At 40.3% G+C, this 18682-nt stretch overlaps 1 protein-coding gene across 1 annotated transcript; it reads right to left on the reverse strand.

Moving 5' to 3' along the window:
• Window positions 1–1139: 1139 nt before the first annotated feature.
• On the reverse strand, window positions 1140–17913 carry LOC124290145 (aspartate aminotransferase, mitochondrial-like). Its single transcript, XM_046726836.1, has 11 exons — window positions 17779–17913; window positions 15586–15742; window positions 14000–14128; window positions 10856–10915; window positions 9703–9776; window positions 8869–8956; window positions 7620–7688; window positions 5985–6171; window positions 4897–5062; window positions 2095–2245; window positions 1140–1481 (listed from the first exon to the last, which is right to left on the reverse strand). Exons 1-11 carry the CDS (start codon window positions 17862–17864, stop codon window positions 1359–1361), a joined length of 1290 nt encoding a protein of 429 aa, XP_046582792.1. The 5' UTR covers window positions 17865–17913; the 3' UTR covers window positions 1140–1358.
• Between the last annotated feature and the right edge of the window lie 769 nt (window positions 17914–18682).

The following is an 18682-nucleotide window of genomic DNA, read 5'->3' on the forward strand; positions in this document are numbered from 1 at the left end:
CATGAAAGCTCTTGTAAAACAAAAGACAGGTACTAAAAGCCATTGTATGCTATTACAAATCTGCCCACGACATCAGCTGAATTTAAGTATGATTACTAGTGCTGGAACAATTGATTCAATAATCGGTCAATCTATCGATCTTGTGTCAGCGATTATCGATGAGCTCATTTGACTAATAGATATTCATGAAAGATGAAACATCAATTTAAACATCAGAAAGTATGTTTCTTATTTTTATGTTTGTGAAGTTAAGACATAAACAACTGATTAAGTTTCCTGATGTATAAAACTGCAATGTAAACAACATATGTGTGTCTCAACAGGAAGCATCCTCGATTGTCTTGATCGTTGCCTGAATCAGTGCCTGTTTCGTTTCCCAATATTATGATAGTGTCCTGTTGTAGTCCACAGGAGTTCTGTTGTGGGGTTTAGAATTACAATCGATTATTGATCGATTACTGATCTCCGATTATTGATCGATTACTGATCTCCGATTATCAATCAGCATATTGTGAGCAATAACCAGCACTAATCAGTCTAAGTAAACTTAGGCTCAGTATTATTCGTTACACTGCTATACTGAGTCTAACAAAACCTAGTAGAAGGTCGTGTCAGCTAACCTTTCGGACTGACAAATCAGATCCTTACCAAATCGCGAAAGTTAACATTCGCACATACCGTTTGAACATTTACCTAAAAAGCTGATATGATTCCAAATGCTATTTTCTGCACGATCGCTTCCGAGTGATACACGCAATGAGTAAACAGTCGCTGAAAATAGCGTTTTTGTCAATATTCAAGGATGTCATCTTGCGAAAATATAAGCAAATAGTAACCATGTCATTAGAAACCCATAAGCGTATATACTGCAGGTCAAATATCTGTGTTTTATGCGGAGTGTCAGCGACCAGGGAAGAGAAAATCCAAAAACTGTTTTGTAAGTCCCCGCCAAACCCTAACAAGTAGTCGTTGTCTGATTGGTTAAATCCTTTCGGCTGTCTTACGTTTGATTGGACGGTCATAGGTCGCTCAAAGGTTAACTGACGCGACCTTCTACTAGGTTTTGTTAGAGTCAGTATAGCAGTGTAATGAATAATACTGAGCCTAAGTTTGCTTAGACTGCAGCACTAATAATTATATTTTTGGTTGCAAAGAGATTGATCTGTAGTCATAAAAATATGGAACATCTGTATCACTTTTTGTATGTAGCACTCCACATATTTACAAGACAAATTGTCCAGACACCCTTGTATACCCTTGACAACCTATTCACAAAGTACTGACACTACAGTGTGGTTAGGGAAATGCTCCAGTGTACAGCTTGAAAGACAGAGACGATTATTTCGGGTTCTCTCCATCTACTTGGTAACTTCATGGATGGCATGGGCTAAGTAGTCGACGTTGCCAGACGTTACGCCGGCCATGGAGATCCTGCCGTCCTTGGTGAGGTACACGGAAAAGTCCTTGGTTAATCTCTCAACCTGCAACAGGGAAAGAAGATTGTGAGGTGTGAGTGGATTATTGCTCTGGAGGGACTGAGAGATTGAGATAAATCACAGTGTGTAAGCTGAACATGTTCAGGAATCATGAAATGATGCCCCAAATCATCAAATCCTAGCCCAGCCAAGGGCAGCAACTCTGTAAACAGGGCTCCAGATAAGGTCCGTATCCGCGTATGTAGATATAAAATGTGCATGATACGGTAGGAAATAAGTTAGAAAACGTAGCAGATACGCACCACAGCAATGGTGTACGGTCTTAGAATCATTTACAGACGTATTTATCTGAAAAATTATTGTTTTATTGTTTATTGACCTGTTTACACAAGAGTAGCAATGTTGTTGTGCATATATGAAAGTTACGAAACACAAGATTACTGATACTCCATTAAATTCCATTAAGTACTCTAAATGTACTCTTAAGGTTTTCCAGTACTCCTGCATTGAAAAAGTAAGGAGTACATACTCCTGATGTTGAAAATTTATCTTGAGCCCTGTGTACAGTTCTAGCACCTAAGACAACTGGGTTTCCAAACTGTAAATATATAACAGAATCTAAATGGATAAGAATCCGACAAAAAGAATGTTGACGCACCTGGTCTGGCTTGAGTCCTGTGAAGCAGAACATCCCGATCTGGTCTGTGATGTGTTGCCAGCTGCGAGTAGACCCTTCTCTCTTCAGACCTTCAGAAAGCTTCGTCCTCATGCTGATGATGCGGTCGGCCATCCCTTTGACATCCACTAACCTGGGAACAAGACACCAAACAGTTAAAACTGTCAAGACATGATTTGAGATTCTCTCCGTTCACCTGAAGTACAACATTTGAACGGTTTTGGGGCTAGGGGAATGATGGGGTTTTTAAGGGGGTTTTATTTATTTAATTTTTTTTTTTATCATTTAATTTTTTTATTTATTTTTTTTTTTTATTTTTTTTTTTTTTTTTTTTTTTTTTTTTTTTTGGGGGCATCAATTTTGTACACATGTACTAAAGGGGGTCAGCAATTTTGTACACAAATTTATTTAAAAAAATCATGCTTAATTATTATGGGAAGGGGGGTGTTATTGATTTTGAACATGACACGCAGGGGGGAGGTCTCTTACATTTTAGGGGGATCATTTACATTGTACATGCCTCTCCATAAAAATCATCATCACCCCTCTAGCCATAAATTATGAACGGTTCCTTAACATCAAGAGATCCAATAAACACCACCAAACATGATCAGCTGAGGAGGGAATACAGATTTTCTTCACTGCCACCATAAAATGGCAAAATGCAACATGGATGACTTCAAACTAGTGTTGAGAATTGGTTGAAATCTCACAATTGATGATTGCTTCATTACCAACGAACAATCATCGAAAAAAATTGGTTAGCGTCATTTTTCAGATTTTCCTATCCAGGTTGTTATTGCAGATATTTATAACATGATGCAACTTGCTACTTTAAAGTGATGACTAATATATCATGAACATAAACTTCCTGGAGTCTTCAAGAAATATTCGGTCATGGCTTTTCAGTTAGTGAAGTGAGTTTTCTATGAATTAAACACGCTTTCATGCCCTGACAACTTCAACGATATGTTCCATTGTCAAGTATTTCAAAGACTAAAACAGTAGTTCCAAAATCGTTTATGTTCGTAATTATGAGAAAATGTGATCGATTGCTTGGTCGTTTGGTCACTGCGATCAATCTTCGATTATTTCAATTAATCGGAACACCACTATTTCAAACACATATAGTTTAAATATAAAACAATCTACTGATGTCAGCGTTTAAAATTCCCACCTGCCCGACCGTCCGGAACGGTCTATTTTCATCTCGGACGGTCAAATTTCAAAAGTAGCCTGTTCGGTGGTCTGGTAGATGTTTTTACCACTAACAGTAAATATTTCATAATATCAAACAGGTTCTCTTGTCGTCAGTTTGAGGTGTTTAAGGTATTATGATAATTATGTTAAACTATTTACGATTGGACAGTTCATTTTACAATAACCAATCACAACATATGTACTTTCAGTTTACCTAAACTCGGTGCATTGCCTGTTAGTGCTATGTTGTTCATTGCGATGCTTGCAAACAGTAAAGTATTCAGAAACCTGATTTTGTTTTCATTGTTGAAAACCGACAGGCAAGTTTGTATCCGGACTGGTAATTATTTAAAGTTACCAGTCCGGCTGTCTGGCTTGGAATTTTGGGAGTTTTAAACACTGCTGATGTTAAACAAAGGAGCACAGACTTTCAAACAATAAAAGCATGATACACAATTTTCAACTTTACATATAAAAGAAAGCCTTTTAGATTCTTGTGTTAAGTACTGAAATCATGGTGTGGTGAATGAATGAATGAAATATATTGAGCTGATATGCATTACAGAACATCCTACTGTACAGGGTTACAGGCATTCTCTTCCCACAGAGGTTACTTGTCATATCTTCCTACGAACCTCTGTTTTAATACGGCCATATTTCCAGGTTCTCGTAAAATCCCCTAGCGGCAAAAGATCGCAACACGAATGATCTCCCTTCTTTCTATCCAATCAGAACACGTGTTACATCGACTTAGATTCAACTTGACTAACACAAGCAAATGTGGGGCCACAAATTTCCCCATCTGCCGGGGTTGATGTTACACATGGCTTTTAATGGCTAGTCCGTCTTGTCAACGAGGGCGATGGAGACGCCACTGATCTGCCATAACATGACTGAGTTCTGTCTCGAAGAAACGTTTGCGCATCGCGCAGGGGAAGAGGTTTAGTTTTCTCGAAGCATACGGAAATTACCGAGGCCTTGCGAATGATCACTTTTGAAACAATGTCGCTGATTGCACAACTAAATCTGATTGCCTCCAATCACGAGTCTTGAACGCTCACACCATGAAAGGGCCGTATTAGAACAGAGGTTACGTAGGAAGATATGACAGGAGTAACCTCTGTGGGAAGAGAATGGGTTACAGGTTACAGGGACCTTTTTCTGACTTTTTCAGAAGAATGAACAACTGAGGCTTCATTTTGAAAAGAAGGTCCTGAGTTTTGTATTGAGAAGCCGGAGGTAATGAGACTTATTCTGAGTGAGTGAGTGAGTGAGTGTAGTTTTATGCCGCTTTTAGCAATATTCAAGCAATATCATGGCAGGGGACACCACAAATGGGTTTCACACATTGTACCCATGTGGGGAATCGAATCCGGGCCTTTGGTGTGACGAGTGAACGCTTTAACCACTAGGCTACCCGACCGCCCCGGATAAGGATGAGGACACCGACTCAGTGCCCTAGACCACTAGTTCATGGCATAGGAGGTACCGAGACTTATTCTCGCTTACGACAAGGAAGATGCTTGGATATTATTGAATGATGGGTACAGCAACACATCTTCAAAGAAACTAGAGCTCCTTTACCATTCCTTCCTGAGGTCGGGGTTGTTGAGGATGGTGGACACAATACGGGCACCGTGGATGGGAGGGTTGGAATACATGGGTCGGATGATGATCTTCAGCTGCGACATGACACGGCTGGCCTCGTCTGCGTCCTGACACATGATGGTGAAGGCCCCGGCACGCTCCCCTGCAGAAGTACACACAGAGGTACAGATAAGCTGCATATCTTCGTAAATTATGCAAATATTTATGTGAAAACTAAATTCCTATTAAGTCTATTGCGTATCTTCGTAAATTATGCAAATATTTATGTGAAAACTAAATTCTCTATTAAGTCTATTGAATTTTTGTTTTGTAAATACTCAATAGATGTGATCTTACATGCGTACACACAAAAATGTCAAATCTTAGCTTGCGTGGATAGAGGTATATTGAGAGGTTCTGTTTCAGGACATGAACTTGGCAACTTGCAGTCTTTCTTATGGTTTCTCATATTACACATCAAATATAAATAACAAACACTAACATTTAAACTTTATTATATTTTTACAATTAATGGAAAATGACAAAATACCCAATTGAGTTTGAGTGAGGTGGGTACAATTTATTTGGTTACTCAAAGGTAAATTAGTATACCCAATTGAGATGACCACAAGCGAGTACATAACTCAATGACCCAGCTCTGTACACAGCAACATATTGAGTGACAGATTGACGACTGGCAGCTACTTGTGAACTTGTGCCAAACCTTGAGATCTCAATGTAAATGTTATTTATATGAAACAAGATGATAAACACTGTTTTCAAGATCTGCTCCTGAAAGCACAACAACCATTTTCCTTGTAAGTGAAAGTTGTTGCCATGGAAATATAAAAAAACAAACTTTTAAGACAAATTCTAATCAAGATCTTCACAGGTCTGTCAACCATGAGAAACTGAGTAACTCTCCTGCCGCAGATTGATTTGAGAAACACTCAATTAAATCTATCAAACATCAATGAATTAGCATAATCTGTATATGAATATTCGCATTGTATTCTGTTCTCATAAGCACTTAAGCTCTTTAACGAAGGGGTTATGAAATCAACTCCAACAGAGATATTACCCACCATATAAGCCCATGTTTTTAGCAAAGGACTGTGCTAGAGAGACCTGGTGGCCATCTTGGAGGAAGTATCGAGGAGCGTAGGCATCTTTGACGGTGTCACCACTAGCGAAGCCCTGGTAGGCCATGTCAAAGAACGGGAACAGCTTCTTCTTCTTAATAAGCTGACTCAGCTCTCTCCATTGCTCAGGCTGTGAGGGGACAACAATATATTAGGAATTAACATTTGTTAGATTTACAGTCGTGCCCCGTTTATCCGGACACTTGTGTTTTCTTGAAATTGTCTGGATAAACGAATTTTCGGGTAACTGACTGACTGACTGAGTATGGTTTTACGCCGCTTTTAGCAATATTCCAGCAACATCACGGCGGGGGACACCAGAAATGGGCTTCACACATTGTACCCATGTGGGGATTCGAACCCGGGTCTTCGGCATGACGAGCCAACGCTTTAACCATTAGGCTACCCCACCGCCTCTTCGGATATCTGAACCCAGGACCATATGTAAAAAGACATACAAAGAAACAAAGATAACAGGCCTCAGCCGTAATCTTTATTGACAAGACATCAACAAATAACAATGCATACAGTGTCACCTTGCTGATTACAGGTAGTTCATCCTCTCACGCTTCAAAGACTGCCGACTTCTTTTATGTTAGGGCAAACAAGGCCACTCAGTAAATACATGTGTAAACATACTGACAAGTGCTCAGCCATCCGGATATACGAGAAAAAATGCATATAATTTAGCGTTTTGTATGTGAAAATGACTGTGCGGTTACAGAAACCGAATTTTCAGATAAGTGAGTAATTTTACAATGTTGTGAATTCGTTTTAAGGAATTTTTGTTCGGGAGGCAAGTTTTCCGGATATCTGAGGTTCGGATAAATGGGGCATGACTGTATAGGTAACAGAATCTTCCCAACCAATAACCATGTTTGTTGAAACAAACAAAACACTTGTGTGGCTCAACATTTTGCTTTTATCATCTGATATGACACTGTTTGGCTAAGTTGGATCAGCAGTAACAAAGTATTAGCAAACCACTCTTTTCAAGCCACACTTTTTTTCTGGTTTACAGAATTTTCTCAGCTGGATCCAGTACGAACATACAAAACATTTTCAGAACTCAGCATTTAACTTCTTTGATTGGCATTTTAGAAGTTGGGAAGTACAATATAGGGAAACTTTATGGATAACAACTTCTTTATTTTGTAAGTGCGACTTTTCGATACAGATTCTTGAATGTCCTTCCTGCTTGACACCAGTACAAGAATTTGTATCGAAATGTCGCACTCATGAAACAAAGTTGTTATCCATAAAGTTTGTCTATACTCAAGTTTTAGTCCTGTGGTATGAGGTCTTTTAGGTAAGTTGGCTCAATGACTGCACAAGAGAAGAAAATAGCAAGATTAATATTTGTAGGTTGGTGTATAGACATTTCGCACTTTTTCTAAAGCGGTGCATGACAAGATGATATCTCAGGGAAATGAGTGAGTGAGTGAGTGAGTATGGTTTTGCGCCGCTTTTAGCAATATTCCAGCAATATCACGGCGGGGGACAACAGAAATGGGCTTCACACATTGTACCCATGTGGGGATCTCAGGGAAGAGTAGAGTAGTCCAGCCAAATACTCACGGTTGGGTCAACACCAGTGGGGTTATGTGCGCAGGCGTGCAGGACGATGGTTGACCCCTCAGGAATATTCTGTAAACATGACATCAAAGATCAAAAACAGTGAGTGAGTGAGTTTAGTTTTACGCCACACTCAGCAATATTCAAGCTATATGGCGTCAGTCTGTAAATAATCAAGTCTGGCCCAGACAATCCAGTGATCAACAGCATGAGCATCGATCAACGCAACTGAGATACGATAATCAAGTCTGGCCCAGACAATCCAGTGATCAACAGCACGAGTAACAATCTACGCAATTGGGATACGATAATCAAGTCTGGCCCAGACAATCCAGTGATCAACAGTATGAGCATCGATCTACCCAATTGGGATTCAATGACATGTGTCAACCAAGTCAGCAAGCCTAACCACCCGATTCTGTTAGTCGCCTCTTATGACAAGCATGGGTTACTGAAGATCAATTCTAACCCGGATCTTCACGGGTGATCAACAACAGAGTAAACAGTCTGTCATTTCAGCCACTGAAGGTAAAGTCAAGTCATTGTATGCTAGCAATAATTCTGCCTTATCAAAACAGCCTGTAAATGCTTGATTCTTGACTAAGCAAACCAGTGGCTAGAGTAACGCTTTGTCTCTGAACAAATTACAATTTTGATAGACACAATCGATTCCTTTAAAATTGAAAAGTAGCCCCAGACAGAAGTGAGGAAATCACAACTTGCTTTATTTGAGAAATCTAGACTTGCTTTATTTAGGGCTTTATCATTGCAGAATGGGAAAGGCAGAAGGGAAAATAATGCAGTTCAGGGACTGTGAGACTTACTAATGGCTAACAACATGACAAACAAACGATACAATCACAGAGCCTAACTGAGCCCCAGTATAACTCGTACAATAGTTATTATCATGATTATGTGCTAGAATCTGCTCTGCTCTGTAAACCTAAATTGGCATGGGGTGACAAGTTTGATATAATATCTCTGTTTTGTAAGTTGAGTTGATACACAATGTGATAATATTCTATACGTCAAAAACACCAAAATCTACTCACAAAGATGCCAAAATTAAATTGCTGGTTAAAAGAGAAAAACATTCAGCGGAGACTTTAGTAACAATTCTGATCTTACATCATTACTGTCTTTCATTTCTCAAATGAACACCGGAGAGTCAACATAAAGCACTATTAATGTCAATGAATATTTACTATGAAGCAGTGAAAATTATCCACTACACAATCAGGTAATTACTCACAGAGATATCCTCACACGCTCCGCTGAAGTCGAAACCACAGGTGCTTGGGTCGTAATACCGATAAGACTTCACTTCAAGACCAGCGTGTCTGTAAAACACAATTATACCAAACATTGTATGTTGGTCACACTCAAATCTTATTTCAGGTGTGGATGGCCACATAAAGAATGACTGACTGACTGACTGAGTTTGGTTTTATGGCTTTTAGCAATATTCCAGCAACATCATCACGGCGGGGTCACCAGAAATGGGCTTCACACATTGTACCCATATGGGGATTCAACCTATCTCGACATGGCGAGCCAACGCTTTAACCACTAGGCTACCCCATGCCCCCATAAAGAATGAACTCAAGCCACTTTCAAAATAATATTCATAACAAAACACAACTCTATGCAGAAAAAATACCTAGAGTAAAATGTGAAAAAACAAATCATGTCACGCTGCATTTCAATGGAAACATTAATGCCATCAGAATCAATATTTGTGCTACGGTCTCAGTTAGAATTCAACATGAGGAATTGTACAATAAACCCCATATTTCACAATGTCTGTTGTATTGTAATGAGTTTCGTGATAGCTAGGACCTCACAACATGTAACCATGGTAACAAGACTCAGTATCCATCTCACCAATGGATAATATTCTTACACCAGTTATAACATACAGTACTTCAGTAAAGCTACTAACCACACAACACCTTACACAACAAATACACAACAGAGGTCTGATCACAGGTAACAACAATTCAGCATCACAAATTAACCATATTTGAGATGAACATTTGTTATTGCCAAGCCAAACATGACTGGCACAACAAAGAAGACCACTCACTTGAAGATTGGTGTGTGGTTCCCCCAAGATGGAGACGGGATGTAGAATACTTTGCTGGTTGAGAACCACTTGGCCTGGAATACAAGCATCATACCGACGAGTGAGTGAGTGAGTGCCAGAGTGAGTGAGTGAGTGCGAGAAGAGCGGCAGTGTTCACGAATCATGTTTCAAAGGAACTGGACATTGTGTCCTGTAAGTTTCAGATGTCTGTCTGACCCATTGAAAATTCACAGGACCCATAGAATAAAATTAAACACACATTTCAGATTTAGCATTTCTTATAATTGGCACTGAAATAATAAACAAACATAAGATTTATAAACAGCAAACAGGTGTCACATGTCCCATATAACAACTTCAGTCAAAGTCATTGTGAAATATACAGTCAGACACTGGGGCCGGCGGGTTGTAGAGTTTTATCGGACTGTTGGCAAATCTGCCGGATTTGTCAGAGGGTCAGACGCTATTCGTGAACACTGGAGTGGGTGAGTGCGAGAGTGAGTGAGTGAGTGAGTCCAAGAAGAGTGAGTGGGTGAGTGCGAGAGTAAGTGAGTGAAAGGGTGACTGCAAGAGTGAGTGAATGAGTGAGTGAGCCTGACCACCTGATCCCGTTAGTCGCCTCTTACGACAAGCATGGGTTACAGAAGATCAATTCCAACACGCATCTTCACAGGTTTAAACTGTTTGAATGGCATTTAGAAAAGACACACATAAAGAGGGAATATTTCAACTACTGTGATATGAGGAACAGAACGTTTTTACCGAGTACCGAGTCTACCGAGATAATCTTACTCCTTCATCAGGCCCCGATTTCTCGAAACAAACTTAAAGTTTTTACTCAAATTTCAAACTGAGTTTGACAATTTGAAACAGCTGAATTTTTAACTCAACTGCATTTTTAAAATAAAAAAGCCCAAACAAATTAAGTAATCCATCCACCAAACTCAAATTGTTTAGTATGTTTGAGTTTAATATCAGTTTCAGTTCATTCTGCTAATGCATTTTCTCTATTTGAGTGAAAACTCGAACTTAAGTCAAAACTCAGACTTAAGTTTGTTTCGAGAAATCGGGGCCAGATCGATAAACGAGTAAGAACAGACGCCAAAAAGTTGACATCCATAATTCCCCCCTTTTATGATAATATTTTACTCACGAAGAACGCTGCTCCGATACGAAGAGAGCCTGTACCAGAAATACCCTGAGCAGTAACATTCTGAAAAAGAAAAGGTGATTATACAAATTCTTTTATTGACTACAATGCCAATTCATTTCTTTATTTTAGTGACATTTTAGGAGCTTTGACCCGAGTGGATTGTTTGGACCAAATCCTATCAAGAACATACAACAACATAACATGTAACAACAATACATACACCAGCGGAAAATACACCATCAGAACATACACCAGAGGAACACACACCATCAAAACATACACCAGTGGATCATACAGCACCAGAACATACAGGTGGAACCATCATACACCACCAGAACATACACCACATAGAACATACACCACATACAGCAGTGGAACATACAGCACCAGAACATACAGCAGTGGAACATACAGCAGTGGAACATACACCACCAGAACATATACAGCACCAGAACATACAGCAGTGGAACAGCATAACACCACAGCAGAACATACAGCAGCATACAGCAGTGAACATACACCAACATACACCAGTGGAACATACACCACCAGAACATACAGCAGCAGAACATACAGCAGCCAGAACATACAGCACCAGAACATACAGCAGCAGTGGAACATACAGCACCAGAACATACACCAGTGGAACATACACCAGTGGAACATACAGCACCAGGAACATACACCAGTGGAACATACACCACAGAACATACACCACCAGAACATACATACAGCAGTGGAACATACAGCACCAACATACATGGAACATACAGCAGTGGAACATACAGCACCAGAACATACACATATACACCAGTGGAACATACACCACCAGAACATACACCACCAGAACATACACCACCAGGAACATACAGCACCAGAACATACAGCACCAGAACAGAACACCACCAGAACATACAGCACCAGAACATACACCACCAGAACATACAGCACCAGAACATACAGCAGTGGAACATACAGCACCAGAACATACAGCAGTGGAACATACACCACCAGAACATACAGCACCAGAACATACACCACCAGAACATACAGCACCACCACCAGAACATACAGCAGTGGAACATACAGAACATACACCACCAGAACATACAGCACCAGAACATACACCACCAGAACATACAGCACCAGAACATACAGCAGTGGAACATACACCAGAACATGGAACATACAGCACCAGAACATACACCACCAGAACATACAGCACACCAGAACATACAGCACCAGAACATACAGCACCAGAACATACAGCACCAGAAACATACAGCACCAGAACATACAGCACCAGAACATACACCAGTGGAACATACAGCACCAGAACATACACCAGTGGAACATACAGCACCAGAACATACACCAACATACAGCACCAGAACATACACCAGTGGAACATACAGCACCAGAACATACACCACCAGAACATACAGCACCAGAACATACAGCACCAGAACATACAGCACCAGAACACCAGAACATACAGCACCAGAACATACAGCACCAGAACATACAGCACCATACAGCACCAGAACATACACCAGTGGAACAGCACCAGAACATACAGCACCAGAACATACACATACACCAGTGGAACATACAGAACACACCAGAACATACACCACCAGAACATACAGCACATACAGCACCAGAACATACAGCACCAGAACATACAGCAGCACCAGAATACACATACACCACCAGAACATACACCACCAGAACATACAGCACCAGAACATACAGCACCAGAACATACAGAACATACCCAGTGGAACATACACCAGTGGAACCAGCACCAGAACATACACCAGAAACATACAGAACACCAGAACATACAGCACCAGAACATACAGCACCAGAACATACACAGCACCAGAACATACAGCACCAGAACATACACCACCAGAACATACAGCACCAGAACATACAGCACCAGAACATACACCACCAGAACATACACCACCAGAACATACAGCACCAGAACCAGGAACATACAGAACATACAGCACCAGAACATACAGAACCAGAACATACACCAACATGAACATACACCACCAGAACATACACCAACATACAGCACCGATGAACATACAGCACCAGAACATACACACTAGAACATACAGCAGAACATACACCACCAGAACATACACCAACCAGAACATACACCACCAGAACATACACCAGAACATACACCACCGAACATACAGCACCAGAACATACACCACCAGAACATACACCAGTGGAACATACAGCACCAGACCACATACATACACCAGTGGAACATACAGCACCAGAACATACAGCACCAGAACATACACCAGTGGAACATACAGCACCAGAACATACACCACCAGAACATACACCAGTGGAACATACACCAGAACATACACCACCAGAACATACAGGAACATACACCACCAGAACATACAGAACATACACCAGTGGAACATACAGCCCAGAACATACACCACCACATACAGCAGTGGAACATACACCACCAACAACATACAGCAGTGGACACCAGTGGAACATACACCACCAGAACATACACCAGTGGAACATACAGCACCAGAACATACACCCAGAACATACACCACCAGAACATACAGCAACATACACCAGAACATACACCAGTGGAACATACAACATACACCACCAGAACATACACCACCAGAACATACACCAGTGGAACATACACCAGTGGAACATACACCACCAGAACATACAGGAACATACACCAGTGGAACATACACCACCAGAACCACCAGAACATACAGCACCAGAACATACACAGCACCAGAACATACACAGCACCAGAACATACATACAGCACCAGAACATACACCAGTGGACATACACACCAGTGGAACATACACCAGTGGAACATACACCACCAGTGAACATACAGCACCAGAACATACAGCACCAGAACATACACTCACCAGAACCAGAACGACCAGCAGGAACATACACCAGTGAACATACAGCACCAGATGATACAGCAGCGAACATTAAAGAGAACATACAACGGAACATAGACCACTAGTACATACAGCAGCAGAACATACATACACCACCAGGTCATACACCTGCAGAACATACACCAGCGGAACATTCATCACCGGAACATACCAGATTGTCTTTCAGGGCCTGGCAATCATCCCCGAAAGCCAGAGCAGCTGAAGCTTTACAGAAGTCTGCGAGACCAGAGATGGGCAAGTATTCCTTGTCCTGTTTGGCTGCAAGCATCTGCTGCTCTGCCTGAAAACAATCATTACAAACAATGAATACAATTAACACAAGAAGAACGAAATATTTATAACATATTTACTACTATTTATATTTTTGTCAGATAAAAGATGACTGAAATGACTGGTGTCTGTATAATCACCCAATGTAGGCTGTCAACATAATTGAAGACATTGGGTACAATGTTTGATGACATATTGCGTTAACAAGAGTTTGAAAAGTGGTCAAAGTGGCATGGTGACCTTGAAAATGAGGTCAAGGTCACCAAAATCGACTGGTGTCTCTATAATCGCCAAATGTAGGCTGTCACCAAATTTGAAAACATTGGGTACAACAGTTCATGAGATATCGCACAACAAGGGTTTAAAAAGTGGTCAAAGTGGTGTGGTGACCTTGAAGATAAGGTCAAGGTCACCAATATCGACAGTTGTCTGCGTAATCCCCAAGTGTAGGCTGTCACCAAATTTGAAAACATTGGGTACAACAGTCCATGAGATTTCGCGTTAACAAGTTTTAAAAGTGTGACCTTGAAAAATAAGGTCAAGGTGACCAAAATACACTGGTGTCTGCGTAATCCCCCTAATGTAGGCTGTCACTAAATTTGAAGACATTGAGTACAACTGTTCATGAGATATTGTATTAACAAGAGTTTGAAAAGTGTGAACTTGAAAAATAAGGTCAAGGTCACCAAAATACACTGGTGTCTGCGTAATCCCCTAATGTAGGCTGCCACTAGATTTGAAGACATTGAGTACAACTGTTCATGAGATATTGTGGTAACAAGAGTTGGAAAAGTGGTCAAAGTGTCGTGGTGACCTTAAAAAAAAGGTCAAGGTCACCCAAATCGACTGGTGTCTGCGTAATCCCCCAATGTAGGCTGTCACCAAATTTGAAGACATTGGGTACAACAATTCATGAGACATCGCGTTAACAAGAATTGGGACGTACGGACAGACGCTGCTGAATACATAGTCCCCCCCGTTCCGCGTTGCGGCGGGGGACAACAAGCAATATTTTGTTACATATGTCAATGTTATTCTGTATGTATTGGTGAGCTTACATGTACACACAAAACATTCATTTACATGAAGACAGTAAAGTTGTCATTTAAGGGAAACACAATGATGTACACCATTTCAGTTTTAACTTCTAAGATAGACCTGTAAAAAATGTACAAGGGGTTTCCAGAAGAATAGAATCTCATGAATTTAAGAACTTTAACTCTAATAAAATACCTCAAGGTGGACATCTGACAATGTCAACAAAGAAAGACTTTGACCATCCATTCTAATCGAAAGAAAATTGTGCTACTGATGTCAGCCATCATTTCTGCATTCAGAAATCCCCAGTTAGGTTCATTTTCATTTTGAAGTTTTGAAAATTAGATAAGAGATAGACTTTAGAAGCCAAAACGGTGTCTGTCTGATTAGAAAATCCATCTCATGCAGGATCAATGATAATCTTCTCACCTTAGTAACTGATGGCAACACGAAAGGTTTGCCGTTGTCGTCTCTGTATGCACCCACACCAAGGTTCATCTTCTTGGGGTTCGTGTCCCGCTTGAAAGCCTCGGTAACTCCAAGAATAGCATCTGGGGGTCCCATTTCAACATTGGACCACCAAGAGCTGCAAGACAGTGACTAGTGTTTAACATGTACATAGCTTTCACAATATCAGGACCCATGAAGATCTGGCTAAGAATTGGTCTTCAGTAACCCATGTTTGTCATAGAATGCAACTAACGGGATCGGGTGGTCAGGCTCGCAGAGTGGTTGACACATGTCATCGTATCCCACTTGTGTAGATTGATGCACATGCTGTTGATCATTGGTAGCTGGTAGGCAAGGGATGACACTGCTACTAAGGTGCGTACATCAGACCGTATTACCCAAGGGAGAAGTTTACAAGGTATTTATCTTACTGCCATGTTAAATGTACAAAATATCATTTTATTTTATTTTGAAGATCGATAAGCTCGCTACCGACTATAGGACACGTAAACAAAATGGCGTCTGCCTCTCGACTGGATTTTTAATCATGTTAATATCAGTGAAACATTCTGAAAAGCTAAAAACTGCTATAAAAGTAGTTAATTATGTTTAAGTTTAGTGTTTAAATGGTGCAATGCAGAAAATAGTTTAAATAAAGCAGTGAAAGTCGGTAAAATAAATCTGTACAAAGTGAACTTAAAAACAGCTAATCGAACGGTTTTCGAACTCTGTGATTCACATGAGTTATATTATAACATCATACAATTGTTAGCGATACTGCTTCTCAGCAGAGAGTTTGGTGGTGACACGGAAACTTGTTAAAGCGTCTTTGACAATTGAAATTAAAGTATTTTACATGAAGGTAAGACAAGTATAAATACCTGTCATTACAAGGTAAGGGAGGTAACCCAAGTAACCAATATTACTAGCACCAGAAAACTTTCAGAAGCATTTTGTGTGTAAAATGATTTAACTTTAAAGTGAAAATGAATGAATGTTGCTCTACACTGCACCAGCACAATTTTCCAGCTATTCACTGTGAGTTTAAAGTGAAAAAAGAAAAGTGTTTTATGGTCACCTCTAATGTTATTTCTTGCATTAAAACTCTTCACATTTTAGAACTAACTTTGAATACAGCAGCAGGTGCAATGGGTTGCTCAAGACCAATTCTAACCCGGATCTTCAAGGGTCAAATTCATAACAAAAAGCACCTTGTTTTTCCTACAGTTTATATTATGATCAATTGTTCTTACACTGACAATGGGTTATTTGATTCTTGAAAAGCTCTGCTACCCATTTGCCTATCTTTATGTCGTAATGGTCATGTTTGAAAGGTGAGGTGAGGTGAAATTGGGTTTTAACGTCATGCTTCAGAATATTTCGCTCATATGACGACGTGCATACATGTGTATGTGTATGTGCGGCTGCTTGTACTAGCCCAGACTGAAGCTGGTTTTATAGTGCTAGCGCACTGAGATACATGTACCATGCCGCAGTGAAGCATGAATACCCCACTCAGACACATTATACTGACTCCGAGCCGACCAGTCCTTGTTGTACCTATTAATGCCGAGCGCCAGGCAGGGACCAACAAGTACAATATTTTAACGTCTTTTGGTATGGCGCGGTCGGGGATCGAACCTGCGACCTTCCGCTCTCTGGGCTGACGCTCTAACCACTACACCACGGAGGCGGTCATGCTTGAAAGGTTTAACTGACAGTGTATATAGTCTTTGGAACTCGTGCAATACCACCACTTACTCAGTCAAAAGAGCTTCAGTCACAATGATCACCATTCAGGCTTGCATTTTACCCATATGTTCAGTTCACAATATAAACAGCATTCGATTTGATTCGCTGAAGTTTTTGACGTTTCAGTCTGTGTGTGATGGCAGCAAACATGTTTTGTATCTAAAAGCTGAGTGATGTTGCTTGAATCGATAATAATACAACGCATTACTCCTTTAGACATAAGATAACAAATTATTATCAACAAAGTTTGACACGACTTCAAGGACAATCTTGGATACTAGAAGATTACGAAGGTGAACTTGCGAGAGCATGGTCTTGATGCATGATCACGTACACTATTAGGTAATTTTGAATTAGATACTGATTGATATCCCATATAGATATATGTTTGCGATAGCATATGCAAAACTGCAATCATACCTTGAACGTGCCAGTGTAGCAGCAGCCCCGGCATGTTTGCCGATGATGTTAGAGACGGTACGACAACGAAGCGCTTGCAATGCCATTTTCGGAGTTCAAGGTCAAGGAAGGTTTTAAGCTCATCACAGCGATAACTATCCGCAGAGCTTACAATCAAAGGGAGGCTACTCTTATACATCGAACTCTGAGGGTACCCGCTAAACAATATGTTTCGCGGATTAGGGTGTTAGGAGTTTTTATTCAATATAACGCAATTACATAGAATCTAGTCTATAACTATGTTTCACCTCTGAACTTATTCAACATTAAACAGAAGAATTAAAGTATAAGTTAGCCGTGTATTTATTCTACTACATTTTTATGGAAATAATGGGCCTGTTAAACATGTGTTGGAAATGCTGTCCAATACTTATTTAGTGATCGATAGTCTTCAATCTCTGCTTCTATGTTATAATAAGAAACAAACACGTACAGAAGTAGGGTTGTACAACATATGAAAACTGTCAAGCTCTAATAATATGCTGCCAAATATGAGATCTTCATATTTGTAAGGCCATCCAAGCCAACAAAATTCGCTTTGCACTAGTGAAAAGTATTGTCGTGGGTTCCAATCCAGCGTCTCCCAATTTGTGGTGGTGTTTTTTATTTGTGTCGTTAACTTTGTAATGATCGAGGCCATAGGCAGAGACAAATGCAAGAAACATTTTTTTAATGGTGTCGCTGGGGCTCCCGATTTGTCAATAACTCGTCTTTGTATATACACGATACTTTCCTCTTTTCCATTTTGAACAGGACACATGCGTTTTACTTTCATATTTCCTGTTTCTTGGGTAGCAGTGGTTAAAGCGTTTCGTCACGCCGAAGAGGGTTCGACACATGCGTTTTACCCCTGCCGTGATGTTCA

Source organism: Haliotis rubra, unplaced genomic scaffold (assembly GCF_003918875.1).
Source record: "Haliotis rubra isolate DU_JTF1 unplaced genomic scaffold, ASM391887v1 Scf459, whole genome shotgun sequence".
NCBI classification, from domain to species: Eukaryota; Metazoa; Mollusca; class Gastropoda; order Lepetellida; family Haliotidae; genus Haliotis; species Haliotis rubra.